Source organism: Mustelus asterias, chromosome 12 (assembly GCF_964213995.1).
Source record: "Mustelus asterias chromosome 12, sMusAst1.hap1.1, whole genome shotgun sequence".
Lineage (NCBI taxonomy): Eukaryota > Metazoa > Chordata > Chondrichthyes > Carcharhiniformes > Triakidae > Mustelus > Mustelus asterias.
Genome location: NC_135812.1, coordinates 3,633,669 through 3,660,706, shown reverse-complemented (window position 1 = coordinate 3,660,706; position 27,038 = coordinate 3,633,669). Strand labels below are relative to the sequence as shown.

Sequence of the window (27,038 nt, the reverse complement as noted above, 5' to 3'; positions counted from 1 at the left end):
AAATCTTTTTACGCAGCGAGTATTTAGGATCAGGAATGTGCTGCCTGAGAGTATGATGGAGGCAGGATCAGTTAGAACTTCCAAAAGTATTCAATAATTATCTGAAGAGTTATAGAGTTACACAGGGTAAAGGCAGGGGAGTGGGAGGAGGTGGGCTGCTCTACCAAAGGGCCAGCACAAACATAATGGGTCAAATAGCCACCTACTATGCCATAACCATCTAAGATTCTGTGATTATGCGGATCTGTATCTTAACTCCATCCACCCAACTTAGTTCTGTAACTTTTAATATTCTTTGTCTCATAAAGATCTATAAATCAATTGACCCACAGACTATTTTGGGGAGACAGAATTCCATATTTCAACTGCTTTGTGTGAAGAAATACTTCCTGACTTCACCCCTGGAAGGACTTTGACTATGATTTTTAAAGTTATGCCTCCTAACAGAAGTCCTAACAGGGCGGCACGGTAGCACAGTGGTTAGCACTGCTGCCTCACAGCGCCAGGTTGATTCCCGGTTTGGATCACTGTCTGTGCGGAGTTTGCACGTTCTCCCCGTGTCTGCGTGGGTTTCCTCCGGGTGCTCCGGTTTCCTCCCATAGTCCGAAAGACGTGCTGGTTAGGGTGCATTGGCCGTGCTAAATTCTCCCTCAGTGTACCCGAACAGGTGCCGGAGTGTGGCGACTAGGGGATTTTCACAGTGACTTCATTGCAGTGTTAATGTAAGCCTACTTGTGATACTGATAAATAAACTTTAGATCTCTGCTCCGGTATCAAATAAAGGAGTTTCGCATAAATGTCTTAACTGTTCGTACCCCTAAATCTCACAGCACTAACATCGCGATGAAGGTTCCCCAGATGAGTCAGCTATTTCATTTGTTTCTATCTCAATAGTTAAGAACTGCTTTCAAACAAATTTTTTTATCCATTCATGGGATGGGATGGGATCTTCCCCAGGCCCTAACCCCATAACCCCACATATTTATCCTGCTATGTCCCCTAACCTACACATCTTGGGACACTAAGGGGCAATTTGGCATGGTCAATCCATCTAACCCGCACATCTTTGGAGTGTGGGAGGAAACTGGAGCACCCGGAGGAAACCCACGCAGACACGGTGAGAACGTGCAAACTCCACAGACAGTGACCCAAGGCTGGAATCGAACCCGGGTCCCTGGCGCTGTGAGGCAGTAGTGTTAATCGCCGTGTGCAAATTTGGTGTCCTTAGCTAAGGAAGGAGAAACAGGCCTCAGTGGGTGTGTATTGAAGGTTTACAGACTGATTCTTGGAATGGTGCGGTTGGCCTATGAGGGAGTGGTGTGAATGTGGAATTTGATACCACAGCGGGTAGTTGAGGCAAATACAGGGAACTGGATAAACACGAGACAGAATAGAACAGAAGGTTTATGTTGATGAGCTAAATTAATTAGGGTAGGAGGAGGCTCATGTGGAGCATAAACACTAGCATGATCAGATAGGCTGAATGGCCTGTTTCTGTGCTGTGTTTTCTATGCAACCCGATTCAAAATGGTTCGGGGTTGGTTTCAGGGGAGAATTCAGCCAACAGCAACCTCGAGTGTGAGGAGTTTGCTTCTGTCGAATACCTGGGTACAAACAACACTCGGCACTAAGGCTACTTGTGCTTTCAAGTTTGAATAACTTGTGCACAAGTGAGAACACAATACAGCGCAAAGCATTGCAGGGTGTTCTGTTGATTCATACAGAAAGTCTAACAGTTATAGTTCACTGTGTCTTGCTTTTAGGAATTTTGTTATTGAAAAGAGTCTTATTTTCATCCTGTGGCCAAGGCTGGAAGCAGAGTTTATGGAACTAACACAAGATTTAGATTTAGTCGTTTATCCTGAGTTACGTAAGTGCTGGCCTCACTAAAGGCCTTGTTTGGCTAATAATCATTTTTCATTACTTCACAGGGTTGTTTGTTATAACTTAATTTCCACAATTGTTGTAACTTAATAGCCGGAATTTTACCGGCGCGCCTCCACGGCACTGATTCCGGGGGAGGGCGAGGCTCGGAGAACGGCATTCTCCGTTGGTCTTGAGCGGGATCGTACGAACCTCAGGCTGACGTGTCGGTAAAAGTCCGCCCAATTGTTCCATACCGGCTTCTGCATTTTATAGCTGCTTTTTAACTATGGTTTCACGATATTTATTGCTTTATTTGAAGTGAGCATCCTTAATCTTGCGGAACAAAGTGAATTAAATATTTGGCCATCGCTGGAATCACTGCTTCATTCCCACACTTCAGTTCCTGCCGCGGCTGTAATTTTAGCCGAGATCGTGAGAGTCTGTACCCACAGCAGCATCTTACCCTGCTGTCATCTGGGAACAACTCAATATTTGATTCCTCTTTCACAATGCACCACTGTCTCTGGAGAAGGACACAAACCCACAAGCTTCTGAGTCAGACACACGAGCGCTACTCACTGAGCCATGGCCCAGAGGGTGAATCTCTTAAGTTAAAGCTTATTTCTTAATGTCACAAGTCAGCTTACATTAACACTGCAATGAAGTTACTGTGAAAATCCCCTAGTCGCCACACTCCGGCGCCTGTTCGGGTAACACTGAGGGAGAATTTAGCACGGCCAATGCACCTAACCAGCACGTCTTTCAGACTGTGGGAGGAAACCGGAGCACCCGGAGGAAACCCACGCAGACACGGGGAGAACGTGCAGACTCTGCACAGACAGTGACCCAAGCCGGGAATCGAACCCGGGTCCCTGGCGCTGTGAGGCAGCAGTGCTAACCACTGTGTCACCGTGCCGCCGGGAATCGAACCAGGGTCCCTGGTGCTGTGAGGCAGCAGTGCTAACTAGTTTGAATAATGCTTTGTGCTTCTGGATGCAACAGTACTCAGTGAATTTACGGACCCTTCTTCCCACCTTAGCTCAGCAGTGTTCCAAGTTTCACTTTTAGTACAATGTTTTTTGAATGACAATAATGATTTAGCCCTGAAGCTGAAACAGCAGCTGTAGGGGCACAGTTTCTAATGGCCTTGGTCTCTGGAGAAAGGGTGGGAGTAATGACCTCCAATTCCCCAGCCAGTGAGTGATTAAGGAAGGTTAGTGCTCATTGACTGAGAGGAGGTTGGAACTTGGCTCAATGGAGAGACCATGGGTGGAATTTTACAGCCTTGCTTGTCCTGAAACCATAACAACCTGCCAGGGGTCAATGGACCTTTCCATGGTCCGCCCCTCGCCCGCTCCAATTCCCGTGGCGGGCGGGACGGTAAAATTCCAGCCACTATCTCTCCTCCAAAGTCTCACTCCAGGATCTTGAGCCCATAATCCAGGATGATGCTCCCAGTGGCAGTACTGAGGGAGTGCTGCACTGTCAGAGGGTCAGTGCTGAGGGAGTGCTGCACTGTCAGAGGGTCAGTGCTGAGGGAGTGCCGCACTGTCAGAGGGTCAGTGCTGAGGGAGTGCCGCACTGTCAGAGGGTCAATGCTGAGGGAGTGCCGCACTGTCAGAGGGTCAGTACTGAGGGAGTGCTGCATTGTCAGAGGGTCAGTGCTGAGGGAGTGCTGCATTGTCAGAGGGTCAGTACTGAGGGAGTGCTGCACTGTCAGAGGGTCAGTGCTGAGGGAGTGCCGCACTGTCAGAGGGTCAGTGCTGAGGGAGTGCTGCATTGTCAGAGGGTCAGTACTGAGGGAGTGCCGCACTGTCAGAGGGTCAGTGCTGAGGGAATGCCGCACTGTCAGAGGGTCAGTACTGAGGGAGTGCCGCACTGTCAGAGGGTCAGTACTGAGGGAGTGCCGCACTGTCAGAGGGTCAGTACTGAGGGAGTGCCACAGTGTCAGAGGGTCAGTGCTGAGGGAGTGCCGCACTGTGAGAGGGTCAATACTGAGGGAGTGCCGCACTGTCAGAGGGTCAGTGCTGAGGGAGTGCTGCATTGTCAGAGGGTCAGTACTGAGGGAGTGCCACAGTGTCAGAGGGTCAGTGCTGAGGGAGTGCCGCACTGTCAGAGGGTCAATGCTGAGGGAGTGCCGCACTGTCAGAGGGTCAGTACTGAGGGAGTGCTGCATTGTCAGAGGGTCAGTGCTGAGGGAGTGCTGCATTGTCAGAGGGTCAGTACTGAGGGAGTGCTGCACTGTCAGAGGGTCAGTGCTGAGGGAGTGCCGCACTGTCAGAGGGTCAGTGCTGAGGGAGTGCTGCACTGTCAGAGGGTCAGTGCTGAGGGAGTGCCGCACTGTCAGAGGGTCAGTGCTGAGGGAGTGCTGCATTGTCAGAGGGTCAGTACTGAGGGAGTGCCGCACTGTCAGAGGGTCAGTGCTGAGGGAATGCCGCACTGTCAGAGGGTCAGTACTGAGGGAGTGCCGCACTGTCAGAGGGTCAGTACTGAGGGAGTGCCGCACTGTCAGAGGGTCAGTACTGAGGGAGTGCCACAGTGTCAGAGGGTCAGTGCTGAGGGAGTGCCGCACTGTGAGAGGGTCAGTACTGAGGGAGTGCCGCACTGTCAGAGGGTCAGTACTGAGGGAGTGCTGCATTGTCAGAGGGTCAGTGCTGAGGGAGTGCCGCACTGTCAGAGGGTCAGTACTGAGGGAGTGCCGCACTGTCAGAGGGTCAGTACTGAGGGAGTGCTGCACTGTCAGAGGGTCAGTGCTGAGGGAGTGCCGCACTGTGAGAGGGTCAGTACTGAGGGAGTGCCGCACTGTCAGAGGGTCAGTACTGAGGGAGTGCTGCATTGTCAGAGGGTCAGTGCTGAGGGAGTGCTGCATTGTCAGAGGGTCAGTACTGAGGGAGTGCTGCACTGTCAGAGGGTCAGTGCTGAGGGAGTGCTGCATTGTCAGAGGGTCAGTACTGAGGGAATGCCGCACTGTCAGAGGGTCAGTACTGAGGGAGTGCCGCACTGTCAGAGGGTCAGTACTGAGGGAGTGCTGCACTGTCAGAGGGTCAGTACTGAGGGAGTGCCGCACTGTGAGAGGGTCAGTACTGAGGGAGTGCTGCACTGTCAGAGGGTCAGTGCTGAGGGAGTGCTGCACTGTCAGAGGGTCAGTGCTGAGGGAGTGCTGCACTGTCAGAGGGTCAGTACTGAGGGAGTGCTGCACTGTCAGAGGGTCAGTGCTGAGGGAGTGCTGCACTGTCAGAGGGTCAGTACTGAGGGAGTGCCGCACTGTCAGAGGGTCAGTACTGAGGGAGTGCTGCACTGTCAGAGGGTCAGTACTGAGGGAGTGCTGCACTGTCAGAGGGTCAGTGCTGAGGGAGTGCTGCACTGTGAGAGGGTCAGTACTGAGGGAGTGCCGCACTGTCAGAGGGTCAGTACTGAGGGAGTGCCGCACTCTCAGAGGGTCAGTGCTGAGGAAGTGCTGCATTGTCGGAAGTGTTGGATTTTGGATGAAATGCAAAGTCGAGCTTCCACTTGGCCTCTCAGGTGCTCACAAAAGATCCCATGGCCATTGTTCAAAGAGGGACAAGGGGAGCCCTTCCAAGTCCCCTGGGGCCAATAGTTATCCCACCCTAAGATCTCTGAAGAAGAGATTACCTGGCTGTTGTCATCATATTACTGTTTGTGGGATCTTGCTGTGTGCAAATTAGCTCCCGTGTTTCTTAAATTACAAGAGGAATGACACTTCAAAAAGTACTTCACTGGCTGTGAAGCACTTTCGGAATTCCTGAGGTTGGGAAAAGTCCTTTGATTTCTCCTTTAGATTCACACTTGGGGCGAGGTACTGAGGGGTAGCTGCCTCCCAGGTGATAGTAAGTTCAGTAAGAAGTCTCACAACACCTGGTTAAAGTCCAGCAGGTTTATTTGGTATCACAGGCTTTCAGAGTGCTGCCCCTTCATCAGGTGAGTGAGCAAGCATTCCGAAAGCTCCTGATACCAAATAAACCTGTCGGACTTTAACCTGGTGCTGTGGGACTTCTTACTGTGCCCCACCCCAGTCCAATGCCAGCATCTCCACATCATAGTAAGTTCAGTCCATGAAGGAGAAGAGAAATCAGGAAGGAAAGGAAGAAACAATACCTCTAAATTTCCAGTCGGTTAGACGCTCGTTGTTTTTGATCAGGTGCTCCAGTAGTCCATCTAACTCAGTGGCCTTGCCTTTGGAAACTACTTCAAACAGCCAATGCCGCTCATAGGTTTTCAGCACTGAATTCCCCTCACTGCTTCTGACTGAACTCAAGGGTTGGGTCCTATGGAAACCAATAAACGCTTCAATGAAACAGAACACATCAAACATCCAAAGGCAAGACAGGTTGTAATGCACTCAATGATTTCATAGAATCCCTACAATGCAGAAGGAATCCATTCGGCCCATCGAATCTTCTCCTACCACAATCCCACCCAGTCCCTATCCCCATAACCATGCCGACACTATTGTTAAGAAAGCCCACCAACGCCTCTACTTTCTCAGAAGGCTAAGGAAATTCGGCATGTCAGCTACGACTCTCACCAACTTTTACAGATGCACCATAGAAAGCATTCTTTCTGGTTGTATCACAGCTTGGTATGGCCCCTGCTCTGTCCAAGATCGCAAGGAACTACAAAAGGTCATGAATGTAGCCCAATCCATCACGCAAACCAGCCTCCCATCCATTGACTCTGTCTACACTTCCCGCTGCCTCGGCAAAACAGCCAGCATAATGAAGGACCCCACGCACCCCGGACATTCTCTCTTCCACCTTCTTCCGTCGGGAAAAAGATACAAAAGTCTGAGGTCATGTACCAACTGACTCAAGAACAGCTTCTTCCCTTCTGCTGTCAGACTTTAGAATGGACTTAGCTTGCATTAAGTTGATCTTTCTCTACACCCTAGCTATGACTATAACACTATGTTCTCTATGAACGGTATGCTTTGTCTGTATAGCACGCACGAAACGATACTTTTCACTGTATGTTAATACATGTGACAATAATAAATCAAATCAAATAACCCCACGTATTAACCCTGCTAGCCCCCTGACACTATGGGGCAATTTAACATGGCAAATTAACCTTGCCTGCACCTCTTTGGACTGTGGGAGGAAATCAGAGCACCCAGAGAAAACCCACGCAGACATGGGGAGAGTGTGCAAACTCCACAGAGACAGTGACCTGAACGGGGAATCGAACCCGGGTCCCTGGCGCTGTGAGGCAGCAGTGCTAACCACTGTGCCGCCGTGCAGCCCCATTTATCAATGTCCATCAACGCCTCAAGTTTAAAATTCTCATCCCTGTTTCCAAACCCCTCCAAGTCCTCACCCACCCCCTGCCTATCACTCTAATCTCCGTCAGTAGGTCTGCACTCCTCCAATTCCGCTACCCTGTACATTGACTGATTTCCATCGCTCCACCGTTGGTGGCTGTGTCTTCAGCTGCCCTGGGCCCTAAGCTCTGGAATCCCCTCCCTCATCTTCTCTGTTCCCTCCCCCCCCCCCCCCCCCCCCCCCCCCCCGCCCCCCCCCCCTGCTTTCTGGAAGACACTCCAAAAATTCTGCCTCTGAGATCAAGCTTCCGGCTACCCGTCCTGACATCTCCTGTGGCTCCGTATCAAATTTTATTGGAAAACATTCCTGTGAAGCACCTTGAGGCAGTTTCCTATGTTGAAGGTGCTATATAAATGCAATTGTTGTTGATGTGGTGGAACACAGAAACAGTGTGAGAAAACATTGTGTAGCCTCGATGGTGGTGCTTGACACGAGATAATTACAAACCTCCATCTGTTAAATAACTGAGAAATAAACTATATCATTCAGTCTTGTCTTGTCGCAACTTTGCAAATCTTTAAAAACAGTCTGTGAGTCACATATTAAGTTGAGAAAGACAAATTGCGTGTTTACAGGGCCCAGTGTCTATTAACCGCTTGAGCACTCGAGACAGGTTGCACTGTGTTTAAACACCTCACAGACCTTCAGTCACGTTTCATTTTGTGTCCCCGATCTCTCTAGAGTTTTTCACTTTCTGGTCAGCCTCCCTCTGTGCTGTAACCATTCTGTGATTCCATTTCTGCTGTCATACAATACTTTATAAAGATATGGTGCCTTTGAATACTACTTCAAACAGCCACTGCCACTCAGGCTTTCAGCACTGCGGCACGGTGGCACAGTGGTTAGCACTGCTGCCTCACAGCACCAGGAACCCGTGTTTGATCCCGGCCTCGGGTCACTGTCTGTGCGATGTTTGCACATTCGCCCCGTGTCTGCATGGGTTTCCTCCGGGTGCTCCGGTTTCCTCCCGCAGTCTAACGATGTGCTGGTTAGGTTGATTGGCCGTGCTAAATTGACCCGAGTATCAGGGGGATTAGCAGGGTAAATATGTGTGGTGATGGGAATAGGGTCTGGGTGGGATTGTGGTCAGTGCAGATTCGATGGGCCGAATGGCCTCTTTCTGCACTGCAGGGATTCTATGTGTATTTAACATTCCAAGGTGTTTCACAGAAGTCCTATAACACTAAGCATGACACCCAGATACGGAAGGAGGTATTGGTTCCGATGATCATCAGAAGCTGCCCACTTACTTCACCTTCTGCTGGGCCACTGGGCTACTGGATTTCTGTAAAGGATAGCCCTTTGAGAAAACGGAATCCATCGGCGCCTTGACCTTTGAAGCATCACCTTCGCGGAAGAGGTTTGGTTGCTGTGTCCTTTTTAAAAGGTTGGGGGTGGATGGCAACGGGCCCTTGGACACAGCTGGATACCCCGGAGCTGTAAAGGAATTTTCCAGCTCCTCATCCTCGGTGAATACCTCATCCATGTCCGGATTCAAACCGGTTTCGTCAGTGACCTCGGACTGGTCGGCATCGTCGCTTTGAAGCCGTTTCATTCCAACAGCGCAAGCTGTGTTCGGCACAGGGTCATCCGAACGGGAGAGGATTGGGAAGAGGGCTTGTTACAATCTTCAGACACCCTGGAAAAGAAAAAACATTCAGCAAGAAATACTTTCAATGTCCGATTAGATCCAATGATGCAAAGTGTGTTGTGTAAGGAAATATTCTACCCAATATCACGGTGTGCTATATAATATATACAGGTATTTTTACCCAATAATACAAAGTGTTATTCAATATATACAGGAACTTTGATTACGCCTCTCTGAAGTTCTTCAGGATATTTTTCTCCACTGAAGACCTGATGTAAATGCAACTTGTCTCTATCCTGCTACCATCTTCCGCAGTGACCACTGCGTTTAAATTCACAAGGTGTATTTTTCTGTTCAGGGACAACCTATCGATATCTCTGGGACCTGACAAGCCCATGGCCTGACTCCTGAGAGAGTCAACCACTCAAAGGGGAAACAGGGCCTTCTATCATTAAGTCTCTTTATTAAGTGAATGGCAATAGAATTAATAAATGATACTTGATCAAGCAAAAGAATGCAGAACTCTCAAGATATCATGCATGTCTCTCATTCTGTGTTCTGTCCTGGGGTTGATAGCAATCTGGTGAATCCCCCCATAATAGGTCCCCAATTCCATTCCCCCCCCCCCCCTCCCCCCGCCCCCCCCCCCGCCCCCAGAGTGTACATACCCCAGTTTGCAAACATGTAGTTGTCAATGTCTGTGAGAGTGTTAAGAATTTCAGTTTGTTCGCAGTGATACGATGTGCTGTCAGCGCTAAGGTTTCAGAGGCTGAATTTTATAAGATTCAAATCCCCAAATCAGCATGCAGTAGACCTTTCACAGATCCCAGACAAGATCAGCAATGAAACTGAAATAATTAAGCCGAGCGATGAGGGGAATGATAACAGAACCTTGCATTTCTGTCAGGTCTTTAATGTGAAAACACATCCCAGAGGGCTTCAGATGGATATACTCAACAACGTAAAGATGGGCCAAATGGCCTCCTGTGCCATTCTGACTCTGCGATACCGAACCAAAGATGAGGTATTGGAAAGGGGGAGCTTTCACCAAAGACTTTGTTAAAGGGGCCATGTGGAGGATTTACCTTTTTTATTCGGGGATGTGAGTGTCCTGGCAAGGCTAGCATTTATTGCCCCTCCCTGATACCCCGAAAAACTGGTGGTAAGCTACCTTCTCGAAAACTTGGATTGTTGAGTGATTTGATTCGATTTGATTTGATTTATTATTGTCATGTATTAACATACAGTGAAAAGTATTGTTTCTTGTATGCTATACAAAGCATACCGTTCATAGAGAAGGAAACGAGAGAGTGCAGAATGTAGTGTTACAGTCATAGCTATGGTGTAGAGAAAGATCAATTTCATGCAAGGTAGGTCCATTCAAAAGTCTGACAGCAGCAGGGAAGAAGCTGTTCTTCAATCGGTTGGTACGTGACCTCAGACTTTTGTATCTTTTTCCCGAAGGAAGAAGGTGGAAGAGAGAATGCCCGGGGTGCGAGGGGTCCTTAATTATGCTGGCTGCTTTGCCGAGGCAGCGGGAAGTGTAGACACAGTCAATGGATGGGAGGCTGGTTTGCGTGATGGATTGGGCTACATTCACAATCTTTTGTAGTTCCTTGCGGTCTTGGGCAGAGCAGGAGCCGTACCAAGCTGTGATACAACCAGAAAGAATGCTTTCTATGGAGCATCTGTAAAAGTTGGTGAGAGTCGTAGCTGGCATGCCAAATTTCCTTAGCCTACTGAGAAAGTAGAGGCATTGGTGGGGCTTTCTTAGCTATAGTGTCGGCGTGGGGGGAACCAGGACAGGTTGTTGGCCATCTGGACGTCTGAAAACTTGAAGCTCTCGACCTTTTCTACTTCATCCCTGTTGATGTAGACAGGATCATGTTCTCCTTTATGCTCCCTGAAGTCGATGACAATAGAGCATTTCCGAGGGCAGTGAGGAATCAGCCACATTGCTGTGGGCCAGACCGGGTAACAATGGCAGATTTCTTCTCTGAAGGACACTGGTGATTCGGAAGGATTTATACGACAATCCAGTAATTTTGTGGTTGCCATTGCTGATACTGGGTGGGGTTTTCCTCCCCGCTGCAGCGTGTTTCATGGCAGCATGCCGTTTACTGGCGGTGGGATCTTATGGTCCTGCCGTTATCCATGGTGTTTCGCATTGAATGCACCCCTCGCTGCCAAGTAACCCGTGGGAAGACCCCGCCAGGGTAAACGGCAGCAAGATTTCGGCGACTAGGTTTTTATGCCAGCTTCACTTGATTTGGTGAATGTGAATTTGCCATGGTGGGATTGGGATTCGTCTTCAGATCATTAATCCCGTCCTGTGGGAAACTAGACAAGTATCATAACCACTATGTTAACATGATGTGGAGATGCCAGCATTGGACTGGGGTGGGCACAGTAAGAATGAAATAGAATAGAATCCCTACAGTGCAGAAGGAAGCCATTCGGCCAATCGAGTCTGCATCGACCACAATCCCACCCAGGCCCTATTCCCATCACCACACATATTTACTCTGCTAATCCCCCTGATACTAGGGTCAATTTAGCATGGCCAATCAACCCAACCCGCACATTTTTCGACTGTGGGAGGAAACCGGAGCACCAGGAGGAAACCCACGCAGACACGGGGAGACGCACACAGACAGTGACCCAAGCCGGCAATCGAACCCGGGTCCCTGGAGCTGTGAGGCAGCAGTGCTAACCACTGTGCCACCGTACCACCCCAAATTCTCACAACACCAGGTTGAAGTCCAACAGGTTTATTTGGAATCATGAGCTTTCGGAGCGCTGCCCCTTCATCAGGTGAGTCACCGAAAGCTCGTGATTCCAAATAAACCTGTTGGACTTTAACCTGGTGTTGTGAGACTTCTTACTGTGTTACCACACACATCACACCCATAACCGTGGTGTGGGGCCTAAAGTAGAGGTCTGCTGGGAAAGACAGTAGAAGAAAAAAGCAGGCTGGACATGTGATTCTTAAGAAAGAAAATAAAGCTTGTGTTTTTTAAGTGTTGCCTGGGGTCAGTGGCAAAGTATTTGGGATGACGGATCAGTACAGCACAGTGGGGCTGCTGTATGAGCGTGAGAATTGTGCAGACACTTTCATTGTAAAATCTTGCTCCAGTACAGAATTAGATCAGAATGCAATTCAAACCAGGAATCTGGCACAATATCTACGCTGAATATCCACACAGCCAAGGGTCTGCTCACAAAACTCTCGGTGACGTTTCTCCTCATTGTTTTCCACTGGGGAATTTTCACAGGGAGGAATGTCATTTCAGCCACGGAATGGGGAATTTGGTTAACCCCATTATATTCTGGTACCCGAGTACTGAATATATACAGAGCAGAATCCCGTTCTCAGTACGGAGTCTCCCGAGTTCCAATTCAGAATGCACCATTCAAAGTAAGAACTAGCATTTATATAGCACCTTTCAGAACACCAAAGCACCTCCAATGGCCAATGAAGTAATTTTGAGGTGTCGTCACTGATGTAGGAAACACATCAAATTTATGCACAGCAAGATCCCAGGCTGCAGTGTGGGGATACTGTTTAGATAATCCATTTTCGCGGTGTAAATTGAGACGAATGTTGGCCTGGACACTGGGGAGGACTCTCTTTGCTCATCTTCGAATCAGTGTCATGAGACCTTTTACCCGAGAGGGCAGATGGAGCCTCGTGTTTACATCTCAATTGAAAGGTGCCACTTCTGACGATGCAGCTGTTACAGGATAATCATAGAATCCCTACAGTGCTGAAGGAGGCCATTCTGCCCATTGAGTCTGCACTGACCCTCCGACAGCACATCTTACCCAGGTCCTATCCCTGTAATGAACACCAGGGAGTGGGTCTGGAATCTAATCAACAGCATCAATTGCTTCACGTGGATAATAATGGATGCCCCAGGAGTGAATTACAGGCTGGAATCTAATCAAAAAGGTTGTGTGAGATTTATGAGAATAATGCCTGCATCACTTAAGATGATCTTCGCATAACATTCTCTTCTGTAAAATGCACGCACATTTATCCCAATCTATAACATTTTCTGATTATATTTTGTTATTAGCCTATCAGTAACACAGGAATTATGTCAATCTTTCCCAATGTGCAGTGAGCTATTGATTTTGCCTCTTGGGCAGGATGATGTAAGCTTGTATTCGGTGACAAATTAATAAACAAGTTTTAAAAACACCCCTCTATAAAACACCCTCCACATAAATTAACTTCATTGTAACATTCATTGATACAATATCCTTCTTACGGGAAACACACCGCCAACTAAATCAGTTTCTGCCCAAGACCGCAAGGAACTACAAAAGGTCGTGAATGTAGTCCAATCCATCACGCAAACCAGCCTCCCATCCATTGACTCTGTCTACACTTCCTGCTGCCTCGGCAAAGCAGCCAGCATAATTAAGGACCCCACGCACCCTGGACATTCTCTCTTCCACCTTCTTCCTTCGGGAAAAAGATACAAAAGTCTGGGGTCACGTACCAACAGACTCAAGAACAGCTTACTTTTGAACGGATTTATCTTGCATTAAGTTGATCTTTCTCTACACCCTAACTACATTCTGCACCCTCTCCTTTCCTTCTCTGTGAACGGTATGCTTTGTCTGTATAGCGCACAAGAAACAATACTTTTCACTGTATACTAATACAGGTGACAATAATAAATCAAATCAAATCAAATCAAATTCTATTTCGTTCCCAACATCATGTGAAAGTTATCTTGCGTGACAGTTGGCTTGTTGGTTCTTGGTCACACAGGGATTTTCTATTGCACTTACAGTCACCCTGGAGATCTGGGATGGGAATCTCCGACCTCGCCCGAGGCTGGGATCCCCCCCCGCGCCCCCCCCCCGCCCCGCCCAACCTCCTAAAGTACAATAGAAGCAGACCATCACCCTTTTTTCCTTTGTTTTCCCCCCCAATCCCCCCCTTTTTTCTTCTGCCACACGAGGGTACCCCCCCATTCACCAGCCCGCACAAGAAAAAACTAACACGAATAATAATATATAAGAAAAAGACCTAGAAGACAAGGAGAGAACAAGCCACAAGATAAGGGCAAGGCATCACAGGGGGCAACAAGGGTGGAATGTGAACCGGATGAAAAGAGGCAGAGCATGAAGAAATGGGGACATGTCCTCTCTCTGTCCGATCCCAAAAACCTAACACTGCAATGAAGTTACTGTGAAAATCCCCTAGTCACCACATTCTGGTGCCTGTTCGGGTACACTGAGGGAGAATTTAGCACGGCCAATGCACCTAACCAGCACGTCTTTCGGACTGTGGGAGGAAACCAGAGCACTCGGAGGAAACCCACGCAGACACGGGGAGAACATGCAGACTCCACACATGATGTGGAGTTGCCGGCGTTGGACTGGGGTGGGCACAGTAAGAAGTCTCACAACACCAGGTTAAAGTCCAACAGGTTTATTTGGTAACACAAGCTTTCGGAGCGCTGCTCTTTTATCACCTGATGAAGGGGCAATGCTCTGAAAGCTCGTGCTACCAAATAAACCTGTTGGACTTTAACCTGGTGTTGTGAGACTACTTACTGAGACTCCACAGAGACAGTGACCCAAGCCAGGAATTGAACCCGGGTCCCTGGCGCTGTGAGGCAGCAGTGCTAACCACTGTGCCGAGGGATATGGGGTTTGTACAATCACTGCCAGTGGTAATCAACATGAAACTTCACTTCCCGAAACTGAGATTCCCCCTTTGCCTTCAGACAAAATTCAAATTCTCCAATTACCAGCCGGATGGTGCGCTTCTCCTTACCTTGGGATCAACTACACTTGCCCTCAGTGACCGTGTGGTGTCAGAGTGAAGGAAGCTCTGATTCTGGGTTGCTGGCTTCAACCAGCCTGTTGCGTGTCCTGGAGTGGAAATGTTTGATCAGTTCCTCTTCAACAAGCCTCCCCCTGCCATTCCCTTGTTACTGTGGCCAGTGATGCACCAATCTGCTTTCAAAACCTAATGCCATCAGCACTGTTCTATGGTTCTGTGCTGCATCTCTGCAACCACTTCCCTTGTCTAGAACAATGACTCTCAGTGTCCTCAAAATCCTTCAACACTCAGAACATGAGTTCATTTTTTTAACAAAGACATTCAGCATATCCGAAAACAAAAAAAGTCACGACCAGCAGCGGAACCTATGGAGAATGCCTGTTTGAGACCCTGCCCAGTAATATTTTCCACACGAAAGGGAGGAAGCCATTCAGCCCCTTGAATCTATTCTTCCAATCTATTATATCATGACTAAAATGCATTTCAATTAGACCATAAGACCATAAGACATAGGAGCAGAGTTAGGCCACTCGGCCCATCAAGTCTGTCTGTCATTCAATCATGGCTGATATTTTTCTCATCCCCATTCTCGATCAAGAACCTATCTATCTCTTCACCACTCTCTGGCTGTAGAAATTCCTCCTCATCTCTGTTTTAAAGCATCATCCCTTTAACCTGAGGTTGTGCTCTCTGGTTCTAGTTTTTCCTACTAGTGGAAACATCCTCTCCACGTCCACTCTATCCAGGCCTCACAGTATCCTGTAAGTTTCAATAAGATCCCCCCCTCATCCTTCTAAACTCCAACGAGTACAGACCTCAAGTCCTCAACTGTTCCTCATACAACAAGCTCTTCATTCCAGGGATCATTCTTGTGAACCTCCTCTGGACCCTTTCCAAGGCCAGTACATCTTTCCTTAGATACGGGGTATAAAACTGCTCACAATACTCCAAATAGGGTCTGACCAGAGCCTTATACAGCCTCAGAAGTACATCCCTGCTCTTGTATTCTAGCCCTCTCGACATAAATGCGAACATTGCATTTGCCTTCCTAACTGCCGACTGAACCTGCACGTTAACCTTAAGAGAATCTTGAACAAGGACTCCCAAGTCCCTTTGTGCTTCTGATTTCCTAAGTATTTTCCCATTTAGAAAATAGTCTATGCCTCCATTCCTCCTTCCAAAGTGCATAACTTTGGAAGGTGGAATGGAATTGGAAGGAGGAACTTTCCTACTCTACCTCCATATCCCTTGATGCCTTTATCCATCAAAAATCTATCCATCTCAATTCATGGAAGTTCTAGTTGTCCCCCAGTATCCACAGCCATTTTGGGGGAAGCGTCCCAGGTTTCCACAACCCTTTATGTGAACGGACGAGCTGTAATTTTAAGAATGTGTCTTCTTTGTCCTAGATTCCCCCAACAGAGGAAATAGTTTCTATGACCCCTCATCCAGAACTAGGGGGTTATAGTTTGAGGATGAGAGGTAAACCTTTTAGAACTGAGGTGAGGAGAAATTTCTTCACCCTGGGTGGTGAATGTGTGGAATTCACTACCACAGAAAGTAGTTGAGGCCAAAATGTTGCCTGATTTCAAGAAGAAATTTGATATAGCTCTTGGGGCTAAAGGAATCAAGGGATATGCGGGAAAGGGGGGGGGGGGGGGTCAGGATATTGAATTTGATGATCAGCCATGCTCAAAATGAATGGCAGAGCAGACTCAAGGGGCTGAACGGACTACTCCTGCTTCTAGTTTCTATGTATCTATTTACCCAGTGAATATTTTTATAATGCTCAACACTCTGATCTAACCACCTTTTCACTTTCCAAACTCAAGGGAGTACAAGGCATTGATTTCAGCAGATGCAAATCCACCTTGGTTCCGCTGCTCAGGTTGGATCAAAATGGGGTGTCCCCAATCCCTTGTCTTTCTCCATAAGCCATTTCAATTGAGAAAGGGGTTTGGCGGTGCCAATTTTGGTGAATGGAGGTTGATATTTTGGTGGAATACCGTATTTCAGGATGTCCCAAAGTGCTTTGCAGTCAATGCATTACTTTTGAAGTGTTGTCGTTGTTGCAATAATGCATCTTGGAGGTTCCTGGGAGTGAAGGGATGATCTTCCCCGACTAGTTTTTTGCTCCGTTTCCTACATTCCTGTCTCTGAATCAGACAGTTTCAGGTACAAATCCCATGCCAGGGGATTGTGCTCACAATCTTGAGCTGACACCCAGTACAGTACTGAAAGGGTGCCACATTGTCAGGAACTGTCCTTTGGGTGGGTTATTCATAAATTCATAAGTTATAGGAGCAGAATTAGGCCATTTGGCCATCGAGTCCGCTCCGCCATTCGATCATGGCTGATATGCTCCACATCCCCATTTTCCTGCCTTCTCCCCATAACCCTTCAACCCATTACCAATTAAAAATCTGTCTAACTCCTCCTTAAATTTACTCACTGTCCCAGCATCCACCGCACTTTGGGGTAGCGAATTCCACAGATTCACAACCCTTTGGGAGAAGTAGTTTCTTCTCAACTCTGTTATAAATTTGCTATCCCTTATCCTCAGATGTTGAGCCTTTCTGCCTGTTCCAATGGTTCAGAAGGGAGATTGAAAACACCAATATTCAAATCCCTATTCAAGGAACAACAGGGGAGTTTTCCTCAGTGTCCGAGGATGGCAATGTGCCCTCAAACAGCATCACCGAAACTCCGACTAACCTTTCAGGCATCTCACTGTTGCTGCTGGAATCTAACTGTGCAAAATAGTTGTTACCTGCAGAACAACAGTGAGAAGACCAATTACAAGTTCTGATCCAATCTCTCTTTGTCTGCAGCTACTGAGCTGATCTAAACCAAGAAAGGCTTGCATTTCTATATCGCCTTTCAGGCCTCAGGACACCCCAAAGCCGGAGAGGGAATCTTGCCATGTACACAATATTTTATTGGAAATCACAACAGCCAATTCGTGCACAGTAAGTTCCCACAAATAGTGATGAGGTTCTGACAAGATAATCTCTTTTTAATGATGTTGGTTCATAGATAAATATCTACAGCTATCCCTTCATTGATGCCAGTTTCATCAGGATGGAGGAGCAGTTGGAGGGCAGCACGGTGGCACAGTGATTAGCACTGCTGCCTCATAGCGCCAGGGACCCAGGTTCAATTCCTGACTTGGGTGACTGTCTGTGTGGAGTTTGCATGTTCTCCCCATGTCTGCGTGGGCTTCCTCCGGGTGCTCCGGTTTGCTCCCACAGTCCAAAGATGTGTGGGTTAGGTGGATCGGCCGTGCTAAATTGCCCCTAACTGTCAGGGGGATTAGCAGGGTAATTATGTGGGGTTAAGGGGATAGGACCTGGGTGGGATTGCTGTTGGTGCAGGCTTGATGGACCAAATGGCCTCCTCTGCACGGCAGGGTTTCTATGATTTGAAAGGAGTAGGATCTTCAGGTTACCGGCCCTCTTACTTTTTTCCCAAAAGGAGTTGTGTTCAAGATCCAGTCAAAGCTTGAAACAGCACCGAAGGGGTGCATCATTGCTGGAGGTGTTGCTCATAGAATCATAGAACCCCTACAGTGCAGAAGGAGGCCATTCGGCCCATCGAGTCTGCACCGACCACAATCCCACCCAGGCCCTACCCCCACATATTTACCCGCTAATCCCTCTAACCTACGCATCCCAGGGACAATTTTTAACCTGGCCAATCACCTAACCCGCACATCTTTGGACTGTGGGAGGAAACCGGAGACCCGGAGGAAACCCACGCAGACACGAGGAGAATGTGCAAACTCCACACAGACAGTGACCCGAGCCGGGAATCGAACCCGGGACCCTGGAGCTGTGAAGCAGCAGTGCTAACCACTGTGCTACCGTGCCGCCCCTAACCACTGTGCTACCGTGCCGCCCATCGCCCGTGGGTCCCATCATCAGATGGGATGTTAAGCTTAGGCCCGAGACCTTGTCCCTGGTTGGTTTTAGTAGAGTGTTGGTGCCGACTCGATGAGCCAAGTGTGCTTCTTCTGCATTCTAGAGATTCTATGGTTCTATCAATGATTCCGTGGCACTCAGATGCCTTGCACTCAATATTCCTCCAATGCCTCTCGGTCTTTTGGCTAAGATCAAGTGTCAGATCAAGCCCAAGATGGAGTGCAATGCTTCATTGTGTCAGCTTGGATCTTGCTTGTCTCGCTTGTGAGGACCATAAATTGGATTCAATTGGAATTGGAATTTGGTTTTTGGAGCGAGCAAGGAGATGGATTCGGGATTGCCCGCTCCACTCTGAGCACTGGCTTTGTAACTTCAAGAATGGAGCAAAAAATTTAAAAATAAAAAAAAGCATTCCTCCTTCAACCAACACTGCTAAAAACAATTTTGTTTTCAAATTTAACCAGCCATTCACTGTGCCGCTGCTTCTGGGATCTTGCTGTGTTTGAGCACATAACAGCAACCATTGCCGTTCAAAGTACTTCGAGGTGAGGTAAGTGTTTCTGAGATGTGGCGCTCATGTAACCAAAACCTTCCTTGGTGTTTTTGAAACTGGCCTGACACCAAAACTGTGGGGTTGATTGTATTTTAAAAACCTGTAATTCAGTAAGGAATGTAAAGTTTATTTATTTGTTGCAAGTAAGGCTTACATTAACACTGCAATGATCATCCCCTCATCGCCACATTCCAGCACCTGTTCGGGTCACTTTCAGACTTTGTAGGAGGAAACCGGAGCACCCGGAGGAAACCCACGCAGACACGGGGAGAATGTGCAAGCTCCACACAGACAGTGACCCAAGGCTGGAATTGAACCCAGGTCCCTGGAGCTGTGAGGCAGCAGTGCTAAGCACTGTGCCACCCACATGTTTAGCTGTAGGGAGATTGTGAGTGGTTACACACACTTACTCAATCACCGTTTGCCAGGGGTTGAGCACTGTAGGAGTTTACATTGTGGCTGAGTGATTCAAGGTGGGTCTCATCAAACCAAAGCTAACAGACTGAAGCTAATGGGGATTCATTTAAAGGGCGGCACGGTAGCACAGTGGTTAGCACTGCTGCTTCACAGCTCCAGGGACCTGGGTTCGATTCCCGGCTTGGGTCACTGTCTGTGTGGAGTTTGCACATTCTCCTCGTGTCTGCGTGGGTTTCCTCCGGGTGCTCCGGTTTCCTCCCACAGTCCAAAGATGTGCGGGTTAGGTTGATTGGCCATGCTAAAATTGCCCCTTAGTGTCTTGAGATGCGTAGGTTAGAGGGATTAGCGGGTAAATATGTAGGGATATGGGGATAGGGCCTGGGTGGGATTGTGGTCGGTGTAGACTCGATGGGCCGAATGGCCTCTTTCTACACTGTAGGGTTTCTATGATTCTATGATAAAACAGACAGGTATTGGCGAAAAACATCTTCACTTAAGAGAGATGATTCGGAACATCTGAAGCGAGGAGAAGGCTCAAATCAGTTTCTCCCGCCATTCAAATAGACCATGTCCTAATCTGAATCTGAACTCCATCAGGTTCCATAACCATTCTTAACCACTCACAAAGTCTCAGTTCTGAATTTTCACTTGGTCCCCAGACTCAGTGTCTTTTTGAAGGAGAGAGAGTTCCATATTTCCACTCTCCTCCGTGTGAAGAAATGCTTCCCGACATCACCCCTGAATTATTCCAATTTTCAGGTTACTGCCCCTCGTTCTGCATTCCCCCACCAGAGTAAATATTTCAATCTACCCTATCAAAGCTTTTAATCCTCTTAAACCACTCTCAATTAGATCACCCCTTAATCCTCTAAGCTCAAGGGAATACAAACCTAGTCTATGTAAACCACCTCATCATGTAACCTTTTTAACCCCAGTATCACTCTACTGAACGTCTGCTGCCCTGTCCAAGGCCAATTGAACCTGCTTGAGGTGCATAATTTAATCCTTTTAGACTCAAAATCAGCATTTCTTTCCAGCCAGTTCCTTGCTGAGTTGTTGAATAGCCAGAATACTGTTCAAGAACACCAACTGAATTCTGAATGTGTCTCATTCAATTAAACGACAGGACCTTTACTGACCTATTTGAGTTTGGACAGTCTCTGGGCATTGGCAGGATTGTTTTACTGGTCCTATCGGGTGATAAGACAGGTTGCCAATGGAATCTCTGGGAATTAAAAGTTATCATTGCAAGAAACCCAGCGAAACAATCATGAGTCATTAAATAAATTGATTTTTTTTGTTTTGAGAATTTGCCAACAGCCTCTGCTAGTTCCCGAGAGGTCTTTGCATGAGTAACTACAGATCTCATTACTTTATGGGTAAATGCAACATGCCTTTCTTTTACCAAAAGAGAAAATGTTGGAAAGTCTCAGCAGGTCTGGCAGCTTCTGTAAGGAGAGAAAAGAGCTGACGAGAAAAGAGCTGATGAAAAAAGCTCAAAGCTTTGACAAAGGGTCATCTGGACGCCAAACAAAAGAGAAATCAGCGTTTTCCCTTTTGGTTTCAGATTCCAGCATCCGCAGTAATTTGCTTTAATGCCTTTCTTTTACTTTCAACTCTCCAGCAGCTCCCTTCAGTCATGTGAATCTGGGTCTATGGTGTCTCCAGCAGTACCTTGGTTCCCCTGTTGCTGTTTGAAGCCCCCACTTCAGGCACTGGTTCACTCTTCGTTTCAATGTCCTAGTTAAAGCCATCTCCTCTTCTAACCAGTCCTTACATGTTCCTAATTTCCTTCGTGGGTTACCGAACATTTGACTATTGATAAGAGTGCTTTCAACTTTGGGAGGGAAAAGCTTCCATCCTGATACTTTCCACCCATCTTGGACTGTACATACACATCTCTGTTCCCATCACTCTGTCATTAATCCCACCTCCACGCTGATTGTAGCATCAGACATGAAACATTGGGGTATTCCACACAGCCTCTTGAGCCTGGTTGGCATTCAATTGGATTGTGGCTAATCTTCTCAAACAGCTCCCCCTTTCCATATTATCCCCATGTCCCTTGATTCCCTTCGTAGCCAAAAAGATACTGATCTCAGTCCTGAGCATACTCAGTGGCCGATTATCCACAACAGTCTGGGGTAGAAATTTCTCTCTGTCATAGTCCTAAATGGCTGATCCCTAACCCTGAGACCATATCCCCTCGTTCAGGACTCGTCACTCAAGAGAAAACAGCCTCTTGGCACCTGCCCTGCCAAGTCCTCGAAGCATTTTATGTGTTTCAGCGCGATCACCTCTCATTCTTCAGATTATCTGGGCCCAGTGCTCTCCATCACTACTCTAATGAGAGATACATTGATGAGGAAAGCATGGTTTAGTTTATAGTTTATTCATTTATTAGTCACAAGTCGGCTTACATTCACACTGCAATGAAGTTACTGTGAAAATCCTCCAGTTGCCACAGTCCGGCACCGGTTCGGGTACATTGACGGAGAATTTGGCATGGCCAATCCACCTAACCAGCAGGTCTTTCGGACTGTGGGAAGAAACTGGAGCACCCAGAGGAAACCCACGCAGACACGGGAAGAACGTGGAAACTCTTTTGCTTTGTTCTTTAATAGGATGGGAATAGAGGGATATGGTCCCCGGAAGGGTAGGGGGTTTTAGTTAAGTCGGGCAGCATGGTCGGTGCAGGCTTGGAGGGCCGAAGGGCCTGTTCCTGTGCTGTAACTTTCTTTGTTCTTTGTACTCCACACAGACAGTGACCCAAGCCAGGAATCGAACCTGGGTCCCTGCCGCTGGGGCAGCAGTTCCAAACACTGTGCCGCCATGGTTTACCTGGTAAACATGGAGTTCATTTTCTAGGGCACATGGCACAGATTCCACTATAAACAGAAAGATTTTCTATATAACCTTTTTGTTTAAAAATTGTTTCCAGACACCTTGATGCAAGGAAGAGGTAAGAATTACACAGCAAGGAGGAAGCCATTTGGCCGATCATGCCTGGGTTGGCATCATTTAAGGCCACTTACAGGGGAACCTGGCAGGGAGTGAATGGGTGGGAGAGATTCTTAAAATGTGGGGAGGTACTCTGGAGATTCCACATTTAAGGAATCAGGGAGCACGAGAATGGAGGCAAAATACAAGTAGAATAAACTGAGTTTGGTCTGCGGTCATTCCGTCCGTGAGATCGATTTCTCTGCAGCTGAAACTGAGGATGCAAAAAACTGACAAAGCCCTTCTGAATTAAGATGCTTTCACCACCCTAAACTCGAACATCCTGAACATGCAAAGATGCACAGAAAAATCAGAAGGACAACCAAATGCAGACAGAGGGATGGGGAGACTGCTCTTTACCTGTCTTTATACTTACACCTCTCATAGGGCGCACATGTGACTCGGATTGTCCTTGTGGGTGTCCTCTGGCGTGACAACAATCAATCAATCAATCCAAAATTGCCTTTTCTTTTTAAGGGCTTCCTCTTCTGAAGCAGGCACAGTCGGAGCAGAGTTCAGGTACCTTCATCGCAAGGAGGAACTGACTAGAAAGAGAGTGGACTCAGGGAGGGTAACTCCCCAGCCCATCTGTTTGCCTTTTAACATGGAACGTGATGTTATTTGCCTAAAATAGAAAAGGAGAGAGATAATAGAATGCTGGAGATTGAGCGATCTTGCAGGGAGTCCCCTGGGTGTATCAGGAGACTCCAGCACAGCCTTGAGTGAGTTAGTACCAAGTTCGATAACTGGGATTTTGCCTACAGAAGCTATCAGAGAAAGCTCTTTGATCAGCGTAATGCAATACGCTCTGAAGGATTGCTGGAGAACTAATGGGCTCATTTACTCACAGATATAGGCAATTAGCATCCCACAAGAAGCTTATGGGTATGTGTCTGCATACTGAGTAACTGTCAATGATCTAAGTGCAGACTCTGGGTGATATCTGCTATTGAAGTACAATTAAATTCTGATCATGAAGTGAGTGGAGTTAAAAGAGTAAAATCTTTAGATTATGGAGTATGAATATCCGGGCTTAATGCTTAATGTATTCAGGCAGCGTCCCTTTGTCTCTTAGTTTAGTGCAGACATTAAGTGTTCACACAGGTTATGAATATTATCACTGAGCAATAAACAGCGTAATAAATATTTACGGAGTAATATAAATTTACAAAATCAATACAGTGCAATAAATATTCACACAGCACTATGGATATTCATACACTGCAATTCATGTCCCTAGATGATACATATTAGAAACAGAAAATAGGGGCAGGAGGAGGCCATTTGGCCCTTCAAGCCTGCTCCGCCATTCATTATCAAATTCAATAACCTGATTCTCCCCTTCTCCCCCATATCCTTAGATCCCCTTTGCCCCAAGTGGCACAGTGGTTAGCACTGCTGCCTTACAGCGTCAGGGACCCGGGTTCGATTCCTGGCTTGGGTCATTGTCTGTGTGGAGTTTGCACGTTCTCCCCGTGTCTGCGTGGGTTTCCTCCGGGTGCTCCGGTTTCCTCCCACAGTTTGAAAGACGTGCTGGTTATGGTGCATTGACCCGAACAGGCGCCGGAGTGTGGCGACTAGGGAAATTTTACAGTAACTTCATTGCAGTGTTAATGTAAGCCTTACTTGTGACTAATAAACTTTACTTTATATCTAACTCCTTCTTGAAAACATATAATGTTTTGGCCTCAACTGCTTTCTGTAGCAGCAAATTCCACAGGCTCACCACTTTCTGGGTGAAGAAGTTTCTCCTCATCTCAGTCCTAAGAGGTTTACCCTTTATCCTTAGACTATGACCCCTGGTTCAGGTCACCCCCACCATCTGGAACATCCTTCCTGCATCTACCCTGTTTGGTCCTGTTAGAATTTTATAGACTTCTATGCAGTGCCAGATTTAGGCATAGGCTAAACAAGCTACAGCTTAGGGCCTCACAATCCGCAGGGGCCTCACAAAATTTCAGAAGGTTTACAATGAAGAGAACATTTAAGAGCGGATACCAGAAAAGAAAAAGAAAGCACCAGCTTGAAGAGCAACTCAAAAAATTACCAAAATCTATGAGAGAGATCAAGCCAGCCCAATGATAAATATGTAATCAGTAAATGCATTCATTTGAAAATAATTTGTATTTTTCACTTTAAATACCTTGCTATTAAATAATTAAAAGGCATAATTATGTTTTCAATTCTTTTGTGGCGACCCAAGGTCCTGTTTTGGTACGCACCTTTGTGAGACCTTTTGGTGTAACTTTTTAACAAGGGGCTTCCAAGCTTTATATAGCTTAGGGCCTCATCAAGTCTAAATCTGGCACTGCTTCTATGAGATCCCCCCTCATTCTTCTGAACTCCAGCAAATATGTTATGGACAAGGAAATAGGCAAATTGCAAAAAAAAGCTTTCACAGAATCCCAACAGTGCAGAGGGAGGCCATTCAGCCCATCGAGGCTGCGCAGACAACAATCCCACCCAGGTCCAATCCCTGTAATCCCACGTATTTACCCTGTCAATCCCCCTAACACGAAGGGGTAATTTATCATTGCCAATCCACCTAACCTGCATATCTTTGTACTGTGGGAGGAAACTGGAGCACCCAGAGGAAACCCATTGGATTGGGGAGAGTGGACTTTAGTAAAATAAGGCAGGATTTGGCCAAGGCTGGGAACAGCTACTAATGGGAAAATCTATAGAAGAGCAGTAGGGGCATTCAAAAAGAAAATAGGGAGGGTGCAAGCCCAGCATGCTCCCTGTGGGTGATAGGAAGGAGTAACACGCCCAGAGAACCATGGATGACCAGAGGTACTCAGGATACAATGAGAAGAAAAGACTTTTAACAAGTACAAGGGGAGCAAATCAGTGGAGGCATTAGTGAGGTGGAACTTAGGGTGGAACTTAAGAAAGCATTTAGGAATGCAAAGAGGGGATATGAGAAAGCTCTGGCTGGTAAAAGTAGGGAAAATCCCAAGATATTCTGTAAGTATATCAATGGGAAGAGGATAACCAGGGAAAGAGTGGGGCCCATGAGGGACCAAGGGGGCAATCTGTGGGTGGAGCCAGAGGACATTGGTAGAGTGTTGAGTGAATACTTCACATCCATCTTCATCCAAGAGAATGAGGAAGAAGATATGGAATTCAGGGAGAGAGACTGTGAGGTTCTTGAGCAAATGAACACAGGGAAGTTCAAGGTATTGGAGTTTTTGGCAGCCTTAACAGTGGATAAATTTCCAGGTCCAGATGAATTGTGCCCTAGGCTGCTGTGGGAGACAAGAGAGGAGATTGCAGGGGCTCTGACCCAAATTTTCAATTTCCCTCTGGCCACAGGGGAGGTGCCAGATGACTGGGTAACAGTTAATGCGGTTCTGCTGCTTAAGAAGGGTTAGAGAGATAAACCAGGGAACTACAGACCAGTGAGTCTCACGTCAGTGGTAGGGAAACTATTGAAACAACTTCTGAAGGAGAGCATCTCTCTCCACTTGGAGGGGCAAGGCTTGGTCAGGGATTTCCTCGGGGTGCTCCAGTTTCCTCCGACATTCCAAAGATGTACGGATTAGGTTGATTGGCCATGCTAAATTGCCCTCAGTGTCAGGGAGATTATCAATGTAAATATGTGGGGTTACGGGGTTAGGGTCTGGGTGGGACTATGGTCGGTGCAGAATCGATGGGTCGAATTGCCTCCTTCTACACTGTAGGGACTCTATGATAGTCAGCATGGCTTCATCAGAGGGAGGTCATGCTTAACAAATTTGATTGAATTTTTTGCGGAGGTGACCAGGTGTGTAGATGAGGGTAGTGCAGTCGATGTAGTTTATATGGATTTCAGCAAAGCCTTTGACAAGGTTCCACGTGGGAGACTGGTAAAGAAGGTAAATGCACATAGTATAATTAAAGTGGATTCAAAATTGGCTCAGTTGTCGGAGACAGAGGGTGATGACAGAAGGCTGCTTTAGTGACTGGAAGCCAGTGTCCAGTGGTGTACCACAGGGATCTGTGTTGGGTCCCCTATTATTCGTCATTTATATAAACGACATAAATGACTATGTGAGGGGTAGGATCAGTAAGTTTGCCGATTACACAAATATTGGCCGGGTGGTTAACAGTGAGGCGCAGTGTTTTGGGCTACAAGAAGATGGAATGGTCAAATGGGCAGATAAGTGGCAGATGGAATTTAACCCTGAAAAGTGTGAGGTGATACACTTTGGAAGGAGTAATTTGACAAGGAAGTACTCAATGAATGGTAGGACACTCGGAAGTTCTGTGGAACAAAGGGACCTTGGTGTGTAGATCTCTGAAAGGACATGTTAGCAGGGTGGTGAAAAAGGCATATGGGACACTTGCCTTTATCACTCGAGGCATAGATTACAAAAGCACAATCTATGCTGGAGTTGTATAAAATGTTGGTTAGGCCACAGCTGGAGCACTGTGTGCCGTTCTGGTCGCCACATTATCAGAAGGATGTGATTGCACTGGAGGGGGTGCAGAGGAGATTCACCAGGATGCTGCCAGGGATGGAATATTTATGAAGAAGTTGCGTAGGCTTGGGCTGTTTTCATTG

At 47.2% G+C, this 27,038-nt stretch overlaps 1 protein-coding gene across 1 annotated transcript in view; it reads right to left on the bottom strand.

Annotated features, from left to right (window-relative positions):
• Window positions 1-23,106, bottom strand: part of LOC144501859 (transient receptor potential cation channel subfamily V member 1-like) — a 69,223-nt gene extending 46,117 nt beyond the window's left edge. Inside the window, exons 1-3 of the mRNA XM_078225905.1 lie at window positions 22,869-23,106; window positions 8,456-8,844; window positions 5,983-6,152 (exon numbers count right to left, since the gene is read on the bottom strand). Coding sequence (XP_078082031.1) covers window positions 5,983-6,152; window positions 8,456-8,760 — 475 coding nt within the window. The 5' untranslated portion in view covers window positions 8,761-8,844; window positions 22,869-23,106. The remainder of the gene's footprint in view (window positions 1-5,982; window positions 6,153-8,455; window positions 8,845-22,868) is intronic.
• Window positions 23,107-27,038: the final 3,932 nt, after the last annotated feature.